The sequence below is a fragment of the Exophiala aquamarina genome (genome assembly GCF_000709125.1).
Source record: "Exophiala aquamarina CBS 119918 chromosome Unknown aczIA-supercont1.4, whole genome shotgun sequence".
NCBI lineage: Eukaryota > Fungi > Ascomycota > Eurotiomycetes > Chaetothyriales > Herpotrichiellaceae > Exophiala > Exophiala aquamarina.
This window is the reverse complement of record NW_013550584.1, coordinates 1,831,824-1,851,574: the sequence shown is the minus strand read 5'-3', so window position 1 is coordinate 1,851,574 and position 19,751 is coordinate 1,831,824. Positions and strand designations below refer to the sequence as shown.

Below are 19,751 nucleotides of genomic sequence, written 5' to 3'. Positions count from 1 at the left end.
GTGATTAACAGTGGGTCTGGTCAGGAGGACTTTAGTCACACACGCGGGACACTACAAGCTCCGCGAGGTTCTTGGTGTTTACTCCCTGCCACCTGGCGGCTTGAGTGGCATCTGTTGGAGAAAAGCTAGGGGGCCAGGTGATCGGCAGCCTGAGGGAATTGGAAGTGGATCGTGATGGAAGTGATGAGAGTGATCAGCAACGGTTAGCCATGGATGGTCAGCAAATCCATCACCGAAACGCGGATAGAGATTCCAACCATCTCCACAAGAACAAGCACCTGTAGGTGGATCGTGCCAGGTGGCAGATGGAGATATATAAAGGGATGTGTGTGGTTTAAAATGCAGGGCAGCGCTGCTGAACGGGGGTGCCTTTGCTATGTACATTTGGTTGATGATCATGACGATCAACCTGGGGGGAAAGAGAGTTGTTCCGCTACGCTTAGAGGATTGGATTGGGGGGTCATTCTTCATCGTGGACCAGAACTTCCACAGAACCAGGGCGGTGGCCTGCACCATCGGGTTCGCTTCGATCAAGGAGAGATGAGGGCGGAGGCTGGGCAGAGGTCTGCTCGGTGGTCACTAGTAGTCAGTGAACTGCAGTCAAAGCCGGGAATCTGATGCTGTGAGTCTGTGACGCGCAACAAACGAAGAAATGGGCGAGTTCAGTTCTGGGTACATACAAGGAACGAGCGCCTTTGGGGACCGTTTCTTGGGCGTTGAGACGGGAAGACATGGCGTACAGACTCGTACGAGCAGTCTGACCGAATTATTGTCAATTGACAGGCAAAAGGAGACAACGCGCGGGGACAAGGTAGCAGGCACTCGTTCCACCCATTTCCGTCTTTTCCGCCTGGAGACTCGCCTGTCAGACGTCAAGAATTCTTTCGGTCCACCGCAGGCGTGGCAGGCTCAATGACGGCAAGCGTTGATATCAGAACGCCAACTCAACGGAAGCGATGGCGCCACACCCGCTTTTGTGGGCACCAAAGCCAATCTACAAACCAGCAGCTTTTCTCCGACGCGATGATGATGGGCTCTTCGGGCCCTGGGGACTGGTCCCTGGTCCCGGGCACCCGGGGGCTCTTGGGTCAATACGAGATCATGGCGAGATCTGATACAAGTGGTCAGATTGATGGACAAAGGTGATCGATATGCTTGAGCCCACGGCCGGAAAACCCAAACTCTATTGCGAGCACATGGAATTTGTTGCACAGCGATAGGAACCCGCCGTAAAGTGTCATCACTTCTTCACATTGTGGCCCGGATGGAAGACGGAGTGAGTATTCTGTCGTCCCTTCCTGTCCCTCGGCTGCGTCCAAGTGGGAGGTGCCACGGCCCCTCTTTTGCGGTCGGTGCAAGACTGTCCCGGATATCGGCAGCTGGTGGCTCACGCGCACGACAAAGGTCATATTGGAATGGCTTTAGCGAGTTCTGCAACCCACAATCTACGAGTGCTAGGCTACTAGGCTACTAGGCTACTAGGCTACTATTACGAGTACACATCAGGTATGTGCCTAGGTTAGTATGCTTTGGTGACTCTTGGAGATGGAGTTAACTGACCGTCTACCCTGGTCCCTCATACGGAGGACGGGAGAACCTGTACTGGGTACGGACTGCTCACTCGCTACCCAGTCGCTACCTACAGTAGACTCCTCTCTCGTGTTGTCAAGCAGCCAGCCCGCAGCCAGCCCGCAGCCAGCCCATCAGGCCCACGTTAACATCGGCCGTGGTTCTCTCACAACGAATGACATTCTCTGGTTGTTCCTGCCGCTCTCAGGCAACTGAATCCCACTGCCCCGTCCTGACTGGCCTCACCACTTACTTCTCGCCTTATCGCTACAGGCCTGTGTGACAGTCAATGGCCAAACATACACGGCATGTACTGTATCCTGTAAAATTTATCTTCCGCTAATATTCAAAAAGTAGCCCTGCCAGTCCAACTAAGGGAAATCGACCTCTTGGATTGCATTTTCCACTTGTGGGGCACAGGTAGGTCCAAGCTTCCAGCTCAGGGCATGCTGGCCACGGAACCAGGTCACGTTTTCCCTCCACCAAGTCCATCACCAAGCCCAAAGATAAACCCTTACCCACCATGGCATTTGAGACTGGACCTATCTATAGCCACCAAGATCACTTCATCAGTAGTCCGGAAGATGAAGTTGGACACTTTGTGCATAGCCATAGCCAGCGCATCATTATGGTATATCTAGGCCGATAGAATGCCTAACGTAGCTGGGGTTCTTGGCCTCCAGCGTTATCCTCATACTACACGTACACTACTGCCATCTGTCGCAATGGAAATTTCTTCCAGGGGAGCCATTGCTAGCGTGCTGTCGACGTCACCATCGCCCTCCTGCTTGACCAATTGACGAATTAGTCAACCTTGCCTCTCCCGAACTCACGTCACGAATTATTCCCTTCATCATTCCGTTCAGTGCATATCTGTCTACACCATTGTATCGAGTCTAGACCACCAGTGCGCAGGTCGAGGGTCCCGCCAGCACTGAATGGGTGGCGATGAGGCAGTGCAATTGCTCGCAACTTCTGATATCCAAAGGTCAAATACTCCTGGCCCGCGCCAATTTGTTTCAAGGTTTGGACAGGACCACGTGCTTTGGGACCATGCACCTCCGATATTACTGGTTTCCACAAAAGGACCAGGACAAGCCCCCTGAGTTATGGGAAACCCATTGGAGCTTCAGCGATTTCTTAATGAAGACTTGGTAGAGGCTAGCTGACCCGATGATCTTCATTGTACCCGGGCCATCCGCCTGCGATCTACGGTGAGCACTGCCACCGAGGGGAGGCTCATGCCCAACTTCACATAGCCCCTCACCCGCAATATTCATCCTAACAAGCCAAAATGGCTATCCGCCCTGGCACGACTCTGGTCACGTGGTGGTGAGGACAGTGCCGCATGAAATGGCAGTAGAAAGGAAGGGGCTCAGTACCCCTTCTCGTAGGTAGGTACCTACGTAGGTTTCTGACAGAATACCTGGAGGACTCACTAGCGTTTCCTTTCAATAGTGACAGCACAGTAAAGCTGCTATCTGCGGTGGCCCTCTCTAAGCCGGGGAGGGGATTTGTGTAATCAGTAGACATGCCGTTTGTTGGTCCCGTTGCCCTTCGAGTTTGGGCACTGCTTTAATTCAAGGCCAGAAGGGAGTGAAGCGCCATTTCAAGACTCTACTACATTGTGACACAAAAGTCAGCAAGAGCCAGTGTCTACAGCTCACACTGGGATCTTTGCGAGCTGCTTCGCGAGTCTCCGATTGCTGCCTGCCCTCGCAGTTTGTGGCGTCTTTCAAAGACATGCGAGATCCCGGCTGTTTCCCAGTCGAAATTCAGTAAACCCGTGGCAATGAACGTTTGGCAACCAGGCAACCGTCAGCGTGTCGGGTTTGCTCGAAGTGGTCTAGAGTACGAACAAAGCGATTCAGGCTATGAAAACACCTACCTCAGCCAGGTAAGCGGATATACCTTACCGATGGACACCGAACTGTGGACGTATTGTACCGGCTTTGAACGGGAGCAGATCGCGGCTTACTCGAAGCGAAAGAGAGACTCAGGTACGCATCCCTCGCTTACATGAAAATGCAAGTAAGATCTGCATCTTACAGCCACACAGCGCGTATCGAGAAGGGCGAAAACAGAAACAAATACGATAGAATGAGGGAGGAAGAATATTTCCTTCGTGCGGTCATCAGGCTGAACGAAGAATTGAGAGTCGATCGGGCTCGTAGGTATCGTGGCTGAGCTGCCGGAAGTTGCGATGCCGGATAGGGGGCATGAGGAAGGAGCCAGTGACCATGTGGTCTAAGCTCGCAACGGTTAGCCCACTCTACCCTGGACTAATTGCGTGCCTTAGTACTCCGTAGGGACGACCACTGAGTCCTGACTCCTGAGGACCTGCAAGTTCGAAGCTCCCACGGGGCAGAACCTGCCCGGATGCGCAACAAACCGCCTGCACCACTACTGGCAATGGCACCCACCAAGCACTATCTCGGGTTTAGCCAGGGACCACGAACCTCGTCCCACGACCAGCCCAATTCAATATCTATTACCGGTCAATTGCCCTTTAATGTTGCCTTCTTAAGCATATATCAGTCTCCCACGGCCACTCTTTCACGTCAAGGACGCCGCCATAGTTGCATGGGCGCCATGCTATCGCTCACTACCACACCGCCACGCGTCTGAGATACAGAATCCCACCATCCTCCTCACCATGGACGCACCCCTCAATTTCGATTCCGTTGGTCGTGAATTCGACAAGTGGCTCGATTGGAACGGGTCGGTCAACACTACAGATAGCAACATCCTGACGAACAAAGATGCTGTCGAGCCTGGCAACACCTTCCATCTTCCAATATCCCCTTCATCCACCGCCAACGGCGATACCCACAACCCCTTTCTCAAGAACGAACTTCTCACCGCCCCTCATCCTATTGATATCTTAACCCCCCGGCACAGTTCGGCTTCTCCTGAATCGCGTTCGAGCATTGATATAAGATTGAGCGGAGACACTCTACGTGAGCAGCATTCTCCCACCGAACACCCCATGCTCAAGCGAAAACTCTCGCCTTCCGACGTGCCCACCACCGACTACTCGAAAGATGCCCAAGTCCCGGCCGCAAAGAAACGTCCGCATAATGTCATTGAGAAGCGTTATCGAGCTAATTTGAACGAAAAGATCGCCGAACTGAGAGACAGTGTTCCCAGCCTTCGCAGTATCAAGAAGCCAAAGGGGCGAGATGCGGACAATGCCGATAGTGATGACGAAGATCTCGATGGCCTTGCCCCCAGTAACAAGCTCAACAAAGCTTCCATTCTGACCAAAGCAGTCGAGTATATCCGACATCTCGAGTTTCGCACAAAACGCCTCGAAGACGAAAACAAGGCTCTCAAAGAACGCCTCGAAACCTTGGACAAGGTCATTGCGGAGGGCGGTCAGGATGCCCAAAGAACAGCCGCATTCACCAGCAACACGGTCATAGAAGAATCCTCTGAGACTGTATCTGCTGAAGGCCTCCCGACAGCAGATCTGTCATCCTCAACCCCAGCACAGGGGCTTATTCCCCTCCCTGATGCATGGCGGCGAATGCGCGAAAGCCAGTCTCAGGACCATTATGGTCATATTTATCAGACCAATTCTGAACGAGCTCGTTTCAAGGGCAAATGGCCCACTCGGATATTGTTGGGCTCGCTTGCGGGACTCATGATCATGGACGGTCTCACCGAGTCAGATACTGGCACGGAATCTCGTGAAAAGGGTCTTTTTGGCATTCCACTCGAGCTTCTCGATGGGTGGCAGTTTCTACGATCTCCCAGAATCTATCTTGCTGCGTTCAGCCAATTCTGTCGGACTGGAGGCATCATTCCGCTCGTGAAAGGATTCGTCGCTCTGACTGTCTTGGCTTTTCTTATTTTCTCCTACCTATTCAACTCGAAACCAGCACCCAAGGACGATCTCGAAGAACTCGGCACCGCTTCACAGCAGGCTCCCGCCCCAGCCTCCCCGATCGAAGTCCGGCGCAGGGCGTGGAGCACGAGCATGCAAGCTCTTCACCTCCCCCACCATAGCTTCTTCCCGGAATGGCTTGCTATAACTTCCGAGTGGTTCAAATACACATTTGGCTACATTTTCGGCCCTCGTGCCTACGCATGGCTTACTAAACGGACCGCTGAGGATGACGTGGCCCGGATCAAAGCCTGGGACATCGCAATCGATGCTCAACTAGCTGGCGGAGATATTGAAGTCAGTCGAAGTCGAGTTGTTCTAACCATTTTCGGCTCTGGCACATTGCCTTACACCCCCCTGAGGCTAATGCTGAAAGCGCTCCACTGCCGAGTTTTACTGTGGAACGTGGGCTCACTCGGAACAGCGACATCCAGAATCGCTAACCGCGTTGGGCAATATTTTGCAAACAGACAATGGCGGCGAGCCAAGGCTTCTCATGACCAGCTACCACTTCAACATTCAGATCGACTTCCCCGCTATCTGTCGGAGATGCTTGATTTGCCCTGTGACGATGTGCTCCTCGACACGGTCTGCCAAAGGGCATACAATTTGATGTACGATCGACCAACACAGGAGCATTCGTCAAATAAGCTTCTTGATGTTGTGGTTGACGACCACGCGGTCCGATCACCGCTTGACGCCGTCGCTGCATGGCGATCAACCCATTCTTTGACCCAAGCGTTGGAATTGACTATTCAGTTCCCTGACTCCCCTGAACTTGCACAAGAACATCTCAACCACGCGTTGAGAATTGCTCCCATAGGGTCTACAGCTGAGACAAGGGCGTTGGCAGCAAGCTCAGTTTTCTGTACCGCCAACCGACTTGCTTTTTTCACACGCGCCTCGCAGGCAATGGAAACCACTCTCCCTCCCGAGACCAAGGTGACCATGCAGACCCAACCACCATATTTCATCGATTCCTCCACTCCGTTGTCGGCAAGAGCCGATATTATCAACTGCCTGCACTGTGCTAAAACTCTGCAGATTCTTGATGGTGAGGGAAATGCTCAGAAAGCTCTGGCCTTCTTTTCTTCCAAGAATATCCATTCCACCTCTACAAATCTTATGACTCAAGCTGCTGCTAAGATTCTTCTCCGACGCTTGTCGGGCATAGAAATACCAGTCGCAGCTGGTGGAGAAGAGGTTCGAAATCTGCTTAACGAAATTACTTGCGCCGCTGACATTTTGGATGTTGTAAGCGCCGTGAAAGTCTCAAGACGATCCAGCGTCCTCAGTGATGACACTGGATATGCCAGCCAGGATGACTCTATCTCATCGTGGGGTCTGGACCAGGATCTACGATGTGAAACTGTGTCTCCTGCCATCGCGACCGAATTCGTGGTGTAATATTCTTACAGGCATATCGGCGTTCGGGATTTGCTACAATGGTACATATATCGTATGTCATGCCTGAAAATGGGAGGCTACATTGAATTACGCAGTTCATGAGTGATAACAAGGCACGAGCAATCGAGTTTCACGATAGTAATAAATGGATTTCCGCACTAGCATCATATTATCAACGGTTTTGTCGATGCACATCGATGACATCATTCAGATGTGCATTCGAGGCCAAGTGGCGTGGCACCACTCCGTAGCAGTAGGCACTGCTGACAATTCTTCAACCTTAGATAAAATTATGATCCTCGCTGCCAGTACAGAGCGTTCCGACTTGGCTTACACGCTTCAGCTGTGGTAACATAATCTGTTCAAATGACAATACTGCGATATGATCCCTTGCGATTTCCATTTCCACCCCATCACCCCTAAATCAGCACATACACATCCTACATAGGTCCAGTTAACCTAGCATTGCGATAGCCTCAAATCCCATTCTCTTTGACGAAGACTTGCTTTGAAATGGAGGAAGTCAAAGATGAAGCCAACACCATTTGGGATATTGGTGTATTCGATGCTCATTGTCATCCCACCGACATTATGGCTTCTACTGGAGATATTGCCAGCATGAAAGCACGGGCTCTTACGATCATGGCCACGAGGTCTCAGGACCAGAAGCTAGTTGAAGACACCGCTAGGAAATATTCGATTAAAAATCTGAGAAACGCCTTCTCAGGTCGAGATGTGACCCAGGTCGTGTTGCCGGCGTTTGGATGGCACCCTTGGTTCTCACACGAGCTCTACGATGATCGCGAGTCAAAGGCTCATATTGATGCCGTGAGGCATTACAGATACGTCTTGGCCCCAGAACCGGAAGATTTGAGTTTCATCAGCGCTTTGCCATCGCCAATCTCACTTACTCAATACTTGAACGACACTGAACAACGACTCAAGGATTTCCCACTCGCTTTGGTGGGAGAAGTAGGTCTCGATCGTGCTTTTCGTCTTCCTGACCTCCCCGCTGCAAAGGGGCCGACAGGAGAAAGATGCGACAAAAGTGGTGGCTCGACTGAAGAGTATACCGCGGGTTCTCGTGAAGGACGGCCACTGACCCCATACCGGGTCAACATGGAGCACCAAAAGGTGATCTTGAGGGCTCAACTTGATCTTGCGGCAAAGATGAACCGAGCAGTCTCACTCCACAGTGTTCAAGCTCACGGGGTGGTATTTGATCTTCTTCAAGCCATGTGGAAGGGCCACGAGAAGCCATCAAAGCGAGAGAAGAAGAAGCTTCAACCAGGGAAATCCGTATCTGGGGTGAGCAAAGACCAGGAATCAAAGGATATTCTTCCATATCCTCCACGAATCTGCATGCATTCGTACTCTGGGCCGCCCGATGCTCTGAAGCAGTTTTTCAACCCTAAAGTGCCGACGGATTTCTACTTTTCATTCTCGACGGCCATTAACTTCCCAGGCTCCCGTACATCAACAGACAAGGCCACAAAGGTCATCGAACTTGTACCCGATGACAGGATCCTCATCGAGAGCGACCTTCATTGTGCTGGCCAGATGATGGATGACCTGTTGAAAGACATAGTACTAAAAGTCTGTGACGTTAAACAGTGGCCTCTGACAGAAGGTGCTGAACAATTGAAGCAAAACTGGATGAAATTTGCTTTCGGTTGAATTTGCACGGTTTGACATCAAAGTCCGAACCATACATTCGAAGGGACGAACAACGCTCTGGCGGTGACGGATGGTGAATCTTGCGTGGCAAGATCCAAGAGGCAGTGAAGGATATCTCCTAGAAAAGTGAATGGACTGCCCAAGCAGATCTTGTCGGCTTCGTCCCTGTAATCTGTATCAACTTCCGCTGCGTTGTTCACTGACCTTTTTGCAGCCACCTTAATACCCCGTCGGCCACCCCTCTTCGTTTTATTGCTCCTTCATCGCGCTTGATTCCGTTCATCGGCCGCATCTCACGTCATGTTCTCCGCTAAAGACATCTATCGGATAAACCCTCCTCATAATCTTCGCCCGAGCGATTGGGTCATCGATCTCCCTCGCCCAGAGCCCCACTTGGAAGTCTCTCCGCTGGCTATTTCGCGGCAACGACATCAATCCGTCCGTATACAGCAGCTTATTGAATATGCAGACAAGCGCTTCCACAAGGGGCGTTGTTTCTATGAATTCTTGGCGGGAAATCGGGGCAAAGAGCCCTCGCCCGGGCAATTTGTTGTGACGTGCATATTCGCATATCATGAGATCGAGCACTGGCCTGGTGCATATTCACATCTACAATGGACAAGATTTGTGATGGAAAACATGGAGTATGATGCACTGGCGCAGGCACAAGCGTCAGAGGAAGGATTAATCTGTGGGTCGTTCATGAAAGCCTTGTCTTCACACACCATACTGACTGTCGAGTGTGTTAGTACCTACCCTGCCAGCAGAGGCCTTGCCTATATTTACTGCAGTCAAGCGAGTCGAGGGAGATAGACTAGCCAAAGAATCAGCGAGGACGGGTAAATCGATCAGAGAGCTTACGGCTTATGATTTCGAGCGATATCAAGTTAGAACCCAAGGTCTCGATGCCGTGACTGATCCTCCAACCTCGGGATTGCTTCAGCCTGCTCGTGGCGAGCCACGTCACGTAGAAGAACTCTCCTCAGCAGAAGAACTCACCAATACTGCCGTCCATCAGTTTCATGTTTTCCAAACGCTATCCGAATTTTCCCCCTTCCCAACAAGCCCAAGCCTTCACCTTCTCCAACCGTTCAACGGCCGCCTGAGCCGCTGCCAGTTACTCGAAGCGCCCCTTAACTACCGACTCTTTCGGCACATATGCGAAGCGCACGCAGTATGGACGACACGACTAGTCAAGAACCATCACCGCCTCATGCTTCGGATCATCTTTGCGTCCCCCGAGTCGACATCTGATTCGTGGCATTACTGTTTCAATCTCGCGAGGCAGACGATCCACGATTTCGCCGAACATGCCTTCCAAACTTGGCAACTACATAATCCCGACGTCCCATTCGATGAGAAGAAACATTTCCCGAACTGGTTGAGGAAGCAGTACGAATATCTCCTCGCCACGATTCAGGCTAGAGACCCCATCCCGACCAATCTACCCGCGAAATCCGCTAGATCTCTGACCGTGAAGCAAATGCTCGTCGCCATGCACCGCCAGCAAACTGTGTTGATGAATTGGTCGGTGGAGATAAGCGCTCGGGCTGGTGAGCGGTGTGGGAATCGGTATCGCCATGAGCCAGACAACGTCTTGGATCTGTGGACCGGAGAGGTCTACACGGTAGAGGAGTTCGAAGCTAGGGAGAGAAATGAACAGGTGTTGGGAGGCCCATTTCCGGGACTTGTTCGACACCCTACCGCAGTGGCGATGGAAGGGGTGGCGGTACATCCAGGATATGTAAGTGTCAGCTGATATTGGAGGGAGGAAGGATTGTTTTGATTTTAAGCATTCCTGTTGTTGAGCAGATAGGCCCGGGAAATCATTTACGACCACAGACAATTTCTTTTTGCGGAACGCGTGTGCACCGACCACAGAGCGTGCGATCAAAGAAAACTCTCTATTCTTGCTGGTTATTGATGGCATTGATCCTCCTCTCACTCTGACATATGGCCTTGAATTCGCTGCTCCTCACCCAATGCTATTTTACCGCCCAGGCTATTTAACGACCACGCCTGCGCTGTGAGGCGGCTGGGAAAAGACATAGACTTAGGGTCGCGATGTTGTTGCTTGCACCTTCACTCACGGCACATGCCTGGTATTGACTCTTGAGCTTGTTCCCCATTAGCCCTCAGTGCTGGTCAGTGATTATTACCATGGAAGTTATATAGAAAGCCTTTTCTGTGACACTGGGGCCACTGGGGCTCTCGCCAAAAATACTCGGAACCCGAACAACATATTCATCAACTATGATACCTAGGCGGGTTGATGCCCACTACGGCCCAGAGTTCCTCCCACGCACGCTGCATCTCCACAGACAACGGCCCCTGCTCACACGCACTCAAACTTTGCTCAATCTGAGCATCAGAAGATGCGCCGAGGATGACACCGTCCTCAGCTGTCAAGGGTGAGTGATGCACGAACCACCGCATGGTAGGTAGCATCTAGCAATGAAACACCCTCCCGTTCACAACTCTGCTGAACCTTCTCCGGTCCCTCTAGGATCCCCGGAGTTAGATACGTATCGCCGAAGATTTTCATCTCCTTGAACCGCGTCCCTTTAGCCGGGTCGGTATGTCAGACAACGGCTTCGCCAGCAGACCGCCTGCGAGCGGCGAGAAGGCGTAGAACGACATGTCGAGCTTCCTGAGCAGAGGGAACAGCGTCTTCTCCGGTCCGCGTCCGATAGGATTATACCCGCCCTGATACACCGTCGGCAGTACGTAGCCCTCACGCACACAGATGTCGTACATCTCCTGGACCTCTGCGTCCGAGATATTCGAGACGCCGAAGCGATCGAACCGACCTTCGCGATGCAGCGTATTGATCGCGCGGCATTGCTCTTCGAGGCTTGTAGTCCTATCCGGGCCGTGGAGGTAGTAGAATCGATTTTCTCCTGCTTCAACACAGCGACCGACTTGGCACAGTTGTCGAGGATGTTCCGCTCCGAGAGAGAGCCTGGGGCGAAGGCGGGCGCTTTGGTTGATACTGCGAAGCGTGAGTGGGCGGAGACTGCACCGAGGAGCTCTTCGGATTTCCCGGCATTGTAGACGCGAGCGGTGTCGAGTTCCTTAATGCCGTGTCGGTGGACGACGCCGAGGAATGAGGACACCTGCGCGGCCGTCGCCATTGAGGAGGATCCCTTTGCGACGGAGCTCCCCATCATCCCTACTATTACCTTTACCATCTTGCCTGCCGTCTTGCTTGTCTGGTCTCACTCGGGAAGGTTCGTGTAAAAGGGGGAGTTTGCAGCCATCACTCAAGTGCCTAGATAGTCTCCCAGATATCCTAAATGATCGATGCCGAGTGTCGGGTGTGAGAAAGGTCACTTCCTAAGTCAAGGCTCCACCTTTCCGTCCTTCTGGTGTAGTATGTAAACCACACTTGGACGCCAGAAACGCCGGTGTCGTATGGCCCGCGTCTCGCCAACCACATCTGTCTCCAGGGTCGATCGTCCGGCCGACCTGGACGAACTCGGTGTTTTCGGGTGGGGCGAGTTGTAATTAGGATTACACTTCCGCATGGGCGTGAAACTACATAACTCAGCTCGCATTTGACCTGACGAGGCTGCGGTTTCGCGCAGTCTATGACGACATGACAGATACTATTTTGCGGGTGTCTGTTTTCAGGACAGGAGGTACTAATTAGTTAGTTGATTGGTTAGGCCGTGGCTATGTACGGAGTCCTTGTTTAGCTAATATTTGGAAATCCTACCCAGATATAGATATCTGCCTGGTGTAAATAACCCCATGTCTCTCCCTCAGGCAGGGCGTCAACAACATCAGAGCGCGGCTGTGGGCAGTTACACCGGCAAAAGTGGAAAACTCGTAGATCTGGCCCTCTAACACGTCCGACCTTCTCATCACGCCGTGCTGCCAACTAATAGCATACTACAGTTTTGCATCCAGATGCTTACTGAACACGAAGAGATTCCTCTTCCCATCGTTCTGGACATGGCCTGTTCGTCCGATCTTCTCGTCCGAGCCCGACGAGATCTCCTTCAGAGTCTCTTCATCGCCGTGGTTGGCCACGAACCTATGGCCACTTCTCTTCAAGCGGCCGACAATGTACGCCCGGAGAGGGGTGTTGTCGCGTTTGAACTCGACCGTGTATGTCTGTACGCATGGGTAGGTCGTCAGCGTGATTTGTTCCGCTGCCTCGCACGAAATGACTAGCCAATAAAAGATCAAGGTTGGCTTACCTCAATCGTTGCTTCCTCATTGCCTTCCACCTTCACATCGACGACGGGAACTGGAAGGTCGGTGACCATTTCCGGCAGCGGGTTTTCCGCAGGATATGCCGATCCGTCGCGGCGACCCGTGGTTGACAAGCAGATCACATGCTGGTAGCTCATTACGCCACCGTTGGCGAGAATCAGGCCGTTGCGTCCTTTGCCCTGCCGTAGCTGCCGTGTCATCTCTGTGATCGCCTGGCGGAGCTGTCAGCGCCCAAAACAACAAAAGACACGTGCTGGGCGAAAAGGCTTCTTACATGCATGGAATAATTGTTGCCAGCGCCGCCAAAGCTTGTCAGACCTCCCAGCAGGGTCAATGATTTCGAGCCATGGGTGATTGGCAATTTCAAATGTGACGCTGCGATCTTGGGAACAATAGGAAAGCACCTGGATGAATGTCAGGGTTCGATTCCTTCTGGTGTCCAGCCGAGAAGTACTCGACGCCAGATGGGGTGGAAAGAGCACATACGAGTAGAAGTCGTACAAGTCAATATCTTCTTTCGTGATACCAGAGACTTCGAGGGCCGAGTCAATCGAGCGCTCAATGGAGGGGCTAGAATAGTAGTTTGGTCGTTCCCAGACTGAGAGGAATTGAGTAACGCATAAGTAATGTGCCAGATCGTACACCGGGCCACTCATTGACAGGACTTTACTCACATGCATCACTGTCGCGTGTGCCTGCTCCTCCCAATGCATAAATCCAATTTGCCGGAGGTATCCCTAATTCCTCAGCATAGGCTCTTGATGTCAAGATGACTGCCCCAGCAAGGTTTACAGTATTGAAAGCGTTCATGAGGAGGGGATCTAGATATACCTACGTTAGCGAAGGCAGTCTGATGGTCGAATTTTGTGTGTAACTAGCATACATGGCAAGCAGATCATCCGATTCCGCTTGGTTACGGTAGAGATATCCTCCTTTGATTTCCGCGAGCCGTAATTCCAGGCGAAAGGTTGATTCTCTGCAACCTTGGCGAAATCAGCATATAGTTGAGCAGATTCGTCATGATTCTCCGCCAGAGACTGTCGTCGCTGTGCGCGAAAGCCATTCTCAAACAGAGGATAGATATGGATCGGGTCCCCGATCGAGTGGACTCCACCAACAGCTAGTGCGTTGTAAGCATGGCAAGAACAGGATAGTCAAGAAGGGACTTAGAGTAGCTCACAGGTACCGTGATCTCTCCCACTGGCCGAGAAGACTGAATCAACGTTATCTTTCGTCTTCGTCCATCCCGGTGGTGGCAGTCTCTTGGCTTGGGCGCACGCGGTCACTGTAGGATTAGTTGTTCCAAATCTTCGGACACAGCGTACACTTGGTACTCACACGAAGCTAGGGCCTCTCCACCAGCGACAACAGCCACCTTAGTAGCACCTTTCGAAATTCTCCTGGCAGCTTCGTCGAGTAATTTGGCTGGCTTGTTGCCACCATGTTCGGTGTAGGACTTATGCGTAGCATCGACACCTAGATTCTGACCGATAAGACCAGGTAGGTCGTCATACGGCCATGTCCATGTCCTGACAATGTCAATGCTGTCGATGCTCGCCTGTAAGCTCGCTCTTTTGACTTCACTTAGGCCGGTGTCGTTGATTGCTTTCTGAATGGCATTGAGCATAAGGGTTAATGGCTCACGTGCATCCGACACAGAAAGCGAACGATTGATGAAATCACCGACGCCGACAATGATTGGGACGTCAAATCTTGGACTCATGGCGGCAGAACGTGGTTAGGATTAACCTAGACTTTTGTGGGTGGTGTCCTGAATGATTCGAGATGCGATCAATAACAGTAAACAACATTGCCAGAGAGTGTCCTGAGGCAAATTGGAAATGTAATACTGGATGGAGTATTGATTATGCCAAGCTCTGATACAGTGATACATATTTACTGACAGCCGAAAGTTGAAGTCGCGTCGTAGCTGGACCGAGGTACTATTAACTAGACAGCCGAAACGAACTACCCTGATCCCCACCGCACCGCGTAACGTGGTTGCTGACTCCGCCGCGAAGCCAGTCATGACTCAGACTTCTCTTGTCCCTGGTATGTTCTGATTATAACAGATAAGACAAACACCACGAGTTCGATTAAGTCGGCGTAGCCAACGAAAGAGAAGCTATCCAGGAGACACGCCCGATGAAATGCTCTCAACTTTACTCGTAAGGTTTACCAGCGGAACGGAATAATATGTCTCCAGCATAATGATGTACGGTGAGGCACCACCTTTTTCTGGCATGACCTTTGTATGATCGCATTAACATCACCAGGATTTTCTGACTTGCGGACCTGTCCCGCCACCATCGAGACCAATACGGCCCATCTGAGGGAACACAGGAATATAGGTAGGTGCATCAATATCAAACGGGTTTAGGTGGGATCTACTCCTATTATTACGACGCGGCCATGTGGACTCTTGATAAAAATCTTCAATTCGAGGCCAAGAGGAGGACAAATCCATGGACTCGATGCGCCTCTTTATATATAGACCTTACCGCAGCCTAGCTATTTGCGGGAGGAAGACTAGTGCGAGAGCCCCTTGTGTATTCTCTGGTCAGTCATAAAGCCAGTGGGCCGAAAGCTCGGAAGTGTCACTTTCAAATGGTAGCACTTCCAACCGAATGCATTCTTGGGCGGAATGGAGACAAACATACTCGACGGCTATTCTTCTTCGGGGCTGAGATGCCACATAAGGTCCAAGTTACCTGTCCTGAAAGTAAAGCGACTAAGATATTACTGCAGCCGAGACAGCTCTTCGTGTAGTAGAACCTAGGAGACAACATTCAGGGCTCTGCGACCTTTGTAGACGACCCTTTCGTGCTATAGCCTTCCTCTCGAATTGCTTCGTTATCTCTCCTAGCTGTCCACGAATGTCTCGGCCCTGCATATCTCATGCTTGCAACGAATGCCGGCGTCGTAAGTTCCGCTGTCCCGGCCACCCTTGTCATGCACTTTTCCAGATGCCCTTGTTGTAGCTGCCGGTCGGGGCGACAGGATCACACGGTCTCAAGGGCGGTATCGCACGCTCTCTACGTCCATGCCACCAGCCTCCATGCCCCCTTCTTACCTGAAAAGCTCGGCTCAACGGCCGTTTGTCTCGACCGTTTGCCATCGCTTCCAGATGTGGCAGCCGCATCTCGAACCTCTGTTGAGCGAGGTTGGAACCACATCGTCAAGACTTATATCGTTGTTGATAAAGACTTCGTCTGATTCTGGATGGGAGACCGATCCCTGGTAACGTCTGATTGGATCCAGGCCAAATACCAGCAACTGGCATATCCGTCTTGGGAGCTCGAGATTACCATGCTTCCGCCTATACAGCAAGTAGACTTGATCATTCCGCGGCAGTAGCCAAGGACCATGGTGTGGCAGATGGCTATGTCCAACATGCTACTGTCCTCAAAGCCGGCCAGCCAGAGAGCCTTTCGCTGTTTATGCCCCTACGACTGTCGAAACAGCTCGAGACGTGCCTAGCTGCGTTGTCGAATCACAGCATTGTAGTTTACAATGTGGGACTCGTCCCTAAACTCTTTGAGATCACAACCACAGTCGCCGATGTGGTTTTGGCGATGACACCATGAGACATTGCTGAGGTTCGATCAAATATACAAGATCTATTGCTCACCACGCAGTTCTTATTGAATCTCGTCCAGTTGTGGGCGTGGAATTGTAATTGGCGTCGAAAGCAACTGTCATTACGGTCGTCCTCGAATTAAAGTATGCCAACTCAACCTTGACTGAAGACTATACAGAGTATGTTGAATCATTGACGTTGCCATGAGGTTTGCCGTCACACGAACGAGCGATGCTGAAAAGCATCCCCGCACGAAGCCTCCTCATGGAACCCGGATGCCCAGTTATCGGGCCGAGCTATGGGACTCCTGGATAATGCTTGCAAGATACTGTAGGTCTCTGCAACAGCGCCATCGCTCAGCTCACCATTTTCAGGAATCCAGCCTCACCCAGAGGATTGAACATTGAGGCTGACGCGGAAAACTATCGACTGCGCTTTTTTTCAGTATCCCCAAATCGGCCCTGGTTGTGCCAGTTAGCTTTGCCAACACCGCACCCGTATAGTATGATCATACGCTTGGTATGCATACCAGCTCTGTTCCGGGCCAATATATGGGGTTTCCTAAATCGTCATTCAAACATGTCGACAAGGGCGCCAGTGGCCATTACTGGATGTTGTGGCGAGAGTTTTAAAGACAACGAGACCTCCGATGGTTTCCCTAGCGGAGTTACTCTTTTATAAAGCCTTTGCTCTCCGATAACTTCGTTGTTTCTCTATTCAACATCTACATCGCACCTACATTACACAGTAAAATGTTCTCTCTTTCAGACGGACATTCGCGTTGACAATGGCTGATAGCACGCGTCCTTGGTGGAAGGAAGCGAACATATATCAGATATACCCTGCCAGCTTCCAGAACTCGAACCGAGATGGTATCGGTGATCTGCCTGGAATCCTGTCACGCAGCAACTATATCAAAGATACTGGAGCAGATGCAATATGGATTTCTCCTATGTATAACAGCCCTCAGCAGGACATGGGCTATGATATCTCGGATTATGAGAGTGTATCCCCCCCTTACGGAACGGTAGGGGATATGGAAGCCATTATCGCTGCTTGCCATGAGCGTGGGATGAAAGTCTTACTCGACCTAGTTACAAACCACACTTCCAACGAACATGATGATTAATTTAAAGAGTCCCGCTCCTCGAAAGACAGTCCTAAGCGCGACTGGTACTTTTGGCGTCCACCTCGATATGACACCCAGGGGAATCGCAAACCTCCCAATAACCGGAGCAGTCACTTTGGTGGTAGCGCTTGGGCCTGGGACGAGGGAACTTGGGAATACTACCTTCATCTATTCTGTCCTGAACAACCAGGCCTGATCTGGGAGAACGCCGAGACTCGCAACGCTATATATGAGACCTCAATGCACTTTTGGCTTCGAAAAGGAGTAAACGGTTTCCGGATTAATACAATTAACCTGTACAGTAAGGTTTCTTGGGCTGCCCGATGCTCCTATCACCGACGAGACGTCGGACTACTAGTTTCTAGAGAAACAAGTATCTAACGGGCCTCGAATACGCGAGTTCTTGAGCGAAATGTACTCTATATTCGCTGTTGGAGGATTTGGACTGTACAACTGTACGGGCCAATCGATACAGGCAAGTCAGCGTAGTTGAGATTTCTGTCTTCTTCTACTCTATGGTCACCCTTCTGGTTTATATAGAAAATTACCAGGCAAATGACCTCCTGGAGCCTATTTTCCATGATTCCAAAGCATTCCAAAGGCTGTAGCACTGACTCATTGATCGTCATCACAAGGTTGCGTGCCAGCTTGTTTTGTCGATAGTCATTTAGGCGCCAACAGCATTGCCCTCGTCCCCAAACCGGGTAAGTCGCCAGTTTTCCAAACCCTTGGCAATAGGAGCCTTGACGTTCACTTTCACCTTGGCAAGTACATAGTATTTCGGACATCTAGGCCCCCGCGGTCCTGAGAAACGAGCATGGTCAGATCAAGCGGATGGATTCGAAATACGGATTACGATCGAGAAGATCGCGGACCTCCCAATCGATCCGGGATATCGTTTAAGCGGCCTCGCGCATGACCCTTGGCGATGGTCACTTCAGGTGGACATCTGACAGCATCTTGCGTCTCAGGACCGGATTTCTAGAGGAAGCTAGGGACGTGTGGAGAACCTTGAACAGGGTCTGACTTGGTTGGTGTGAGTCTGGCCGTGGCAGACGTCGCATCTCTTACGTTCACGGGCCGCTCGTCACCGCTGAATTAACCTCGACACGGTGGGACGAACGCCGAGCTTCATGGTTTAGCCGCACGAAAGTCTTGTGTACGCCTCGTCCCAGTCAAGCTCCATGCTCCTGAGCAAGGCCTGATCTACAGTGAGGGGGTGCTTTGGACCCAGGTCATCTACAGTCACAATCACTTACTAGGAAGACCATCCGAACAACGCTGTTTCATATGATCAGCTTCTCTAAGACGATATTGCTATTGATAGTGCGACCATCAGACATTACTGGTACATCATGAACGACAACAATACTATCGACGACGACCTGGGGAAAAGGAAATCACGGGTCGAAAAATGGAAGGAATATCTCGCGCAGGACGTGGATAAATCATGGGCAGACGTGATATTGCTGGTTGCTTGCTTCATTTCTGGTCTCGTGGACAGTGCAGTCTTCAACGTCTGGAGCTGCTTCGTCAGCATGCAAACGGGTGAGTTTCTCAGAGCCGAGCCGTGTCGTTGACCCGGCCATCCACGACTGAACTACCATTGACACGATGTCTCCTGACCAGGAAACACTGTTTACGTGGGCTTGGGAATGTCAGGACAGCCTCTTAGCCAGCCATATCGATGGGTCAAGTCAAGTACCGCCATCTTGAGTTTTTGCATTGGCACCTACTTTTTTAGTCGCGCAGCGCGATATCTTGGACCTCTGCGCCGCAGCACCATGGCCGGCTCGTTCGTCTTCCAAGCGTTGCTTTGCTTCATCGGTGCCGGACTGGTCGTCAGCGGCGTGGTGCACAAAGACGCCGGGAATCAGCTACCCCGTAACCTGATCGTGCTGCTCCCATTGGCCATGCTATCTTTCCAGTCCGCCGGACAAATCGTCATGAGCCGGATGCTCGCCTATAATGAGCTCCCCACCGTCGTCCTCACCAGTACCTACTGCGACCTGATGTTCGACCCTGGATTGTTTACTATCCCGATGAGTCAGAACTCCAAGCGCAATCGGCGATTCATCTCGGCGCTGGCCCTGCTGGCAGGTGCCATCTTGGGTGGCTTCCTCACCAAGAATGGAGATATTGCAGATCCACTTTGGATTGCAGGGGCGATCAAGATCGCGTTGGCATTGGTTTGGGTGTTCTGGAAAGCCGAAGGAACCATCCGTCTCGACTGAGGTTCCAGGCTGGCGAGACAGAGGAGGATGTATCCACTAGCGCTC

General features: G+C 51.6%; 7 protein-coding genes across 7 annotated transcripts; 5 read left to right on the top strand and 2 right to left on the bottom strand.

The window, feature by feature from the left end:
• Positions 1 to 4,225: 4,225 nt before the first annotated feature.
• Positions 4,226 to 6,865, top strand: A1O9_05772 (uncharacterized protein; the record flags this gene model as incomplete). The annotated part of the gene is made up of 1 exon (XM_013404987.1): positions 4,226 to 6,865. One exon carries the CDS (start codon positions 4,226 to 4,228, stop codon positions 6,863 to 6,865), a length of 2,640 nt encoding a protein of 879 aa, XP_013260441.1.
• A 513-nt stretch (positions 6,866 to 7,378) lies between these two features.
• A1O9_05771 (uncharacterized protein) lies at positions 7,379 to 8,542 on the top strand (the record flags this gene model as incomplete). Its single annotated transcript, XM_013404986.1, has 1 exon — positions 7,379 to 8,542. The coding sequence occupies one exon, from the start codon at positions 7,379 to 7,381 to the stop codon at positions 8,540 to 8,542; it is 1,164 nt and encodes a 387-aa protein (XP_013260440.1).
• Positions 8,543 to 9,025: 483 nt separating this feature from the next.
• Positions 9,026 to 10,163, top strand: A1O9_05770 (uncharacterized protein; the record flags this gene model as incomplete). Its single annotated transcript, XM_013404985.1, has 2 exons — positions 9,026 to 9,233; positions 9,292 to 10,163. Coding segments are annotated over 2 exons (1,080 nt in total), but the record flags the coding sequence as incomplete, so codon positions are not given.
• A 920-nt stretch (positions 10,164 to 11,083) lies between these two features.
• A1O9_05769 (uncharacterized protein) lies at positions 11,084 to 11,676 on the bottom strand (the record flags this gene model as incomplete). The annotated part of the gene is made up of 2 exons (XM_013404984.1): positions 11,084 to 11,405; positions 11,465 to 11,676. 2 exons carry the CDS (start codon positions 11,674 to 11,676, stop codon positions 11,084 to 11,086), a joined length of 534 nt encoding a protein of 177 aa, XP_013260438.1.
• Positions 11,677 to 12,436: 760 nt separating this feature from the next.
• Positions 12,437 to 14,486, bottom strand: A1O9_05768 (uncharacterized protein; the record flags this gene model as incomplete). Its single annotated transcript, XM_013404983.1, has 8 exons — positions 12,437 to 12,661; positions 12,748 to 12,975; positions 13,038 to 13,167; positions 13,250 to 13,361; positions 13,438 to 13,584; positions 13,647 to 13,883; positions 13,944 to 14,048; positions 14,102 to 14,486. The coding sequence occupies 8 exons, from the start codon at positions 14,484 to 14,486 to the stop codon at positions 12,437 to 12,439; spliced, it is 1,569 nt and encodes a 522-aa protein (XP_013260437.1).
• A 2,644-nt stretch (positions 14,487 to 17,130) lies between these two features.
• On the top strand, positions 17,131 to 17,472 carry A1O9_05767 (glucan 1,6-alpha-glucosidase; the record flags this gene model as incomplete). The annotated part of the gene is made up of 1 exon (XM_013404982.1): positions 17,131 to 17,472. The coding sequence occupies one exon, from the start codon at positions 17,131 to 17,133 to the stop codon at positions 17,470 to 17,472; it is 342 nt and encodes a 113-aa protein (XP_013260436.1).
• A 1,355-nt stretch (positions 17,473 to 18,827) lies between these two features.
• Positions 18,828 to 19,706, top strand: A1O9_05766 (uncharacterized protein; the record flags this gene model as incomplete). The annotated part of the gene is made up of 2 exons (XM_013404981.1): positions 18,828 to 19,020; positions 19,102 to 19,706. The coding sequence occupies 2 exons, from the start codon at positions 18,828 to 18,830 to the stop codon at positions 19,704 to 19,706; spliced, it is 798 nt and encodes a 265-aa protein (XP_013260435.1).
• Positions 19,707 to 19,751: the final 45 nt, after the last annotated feature.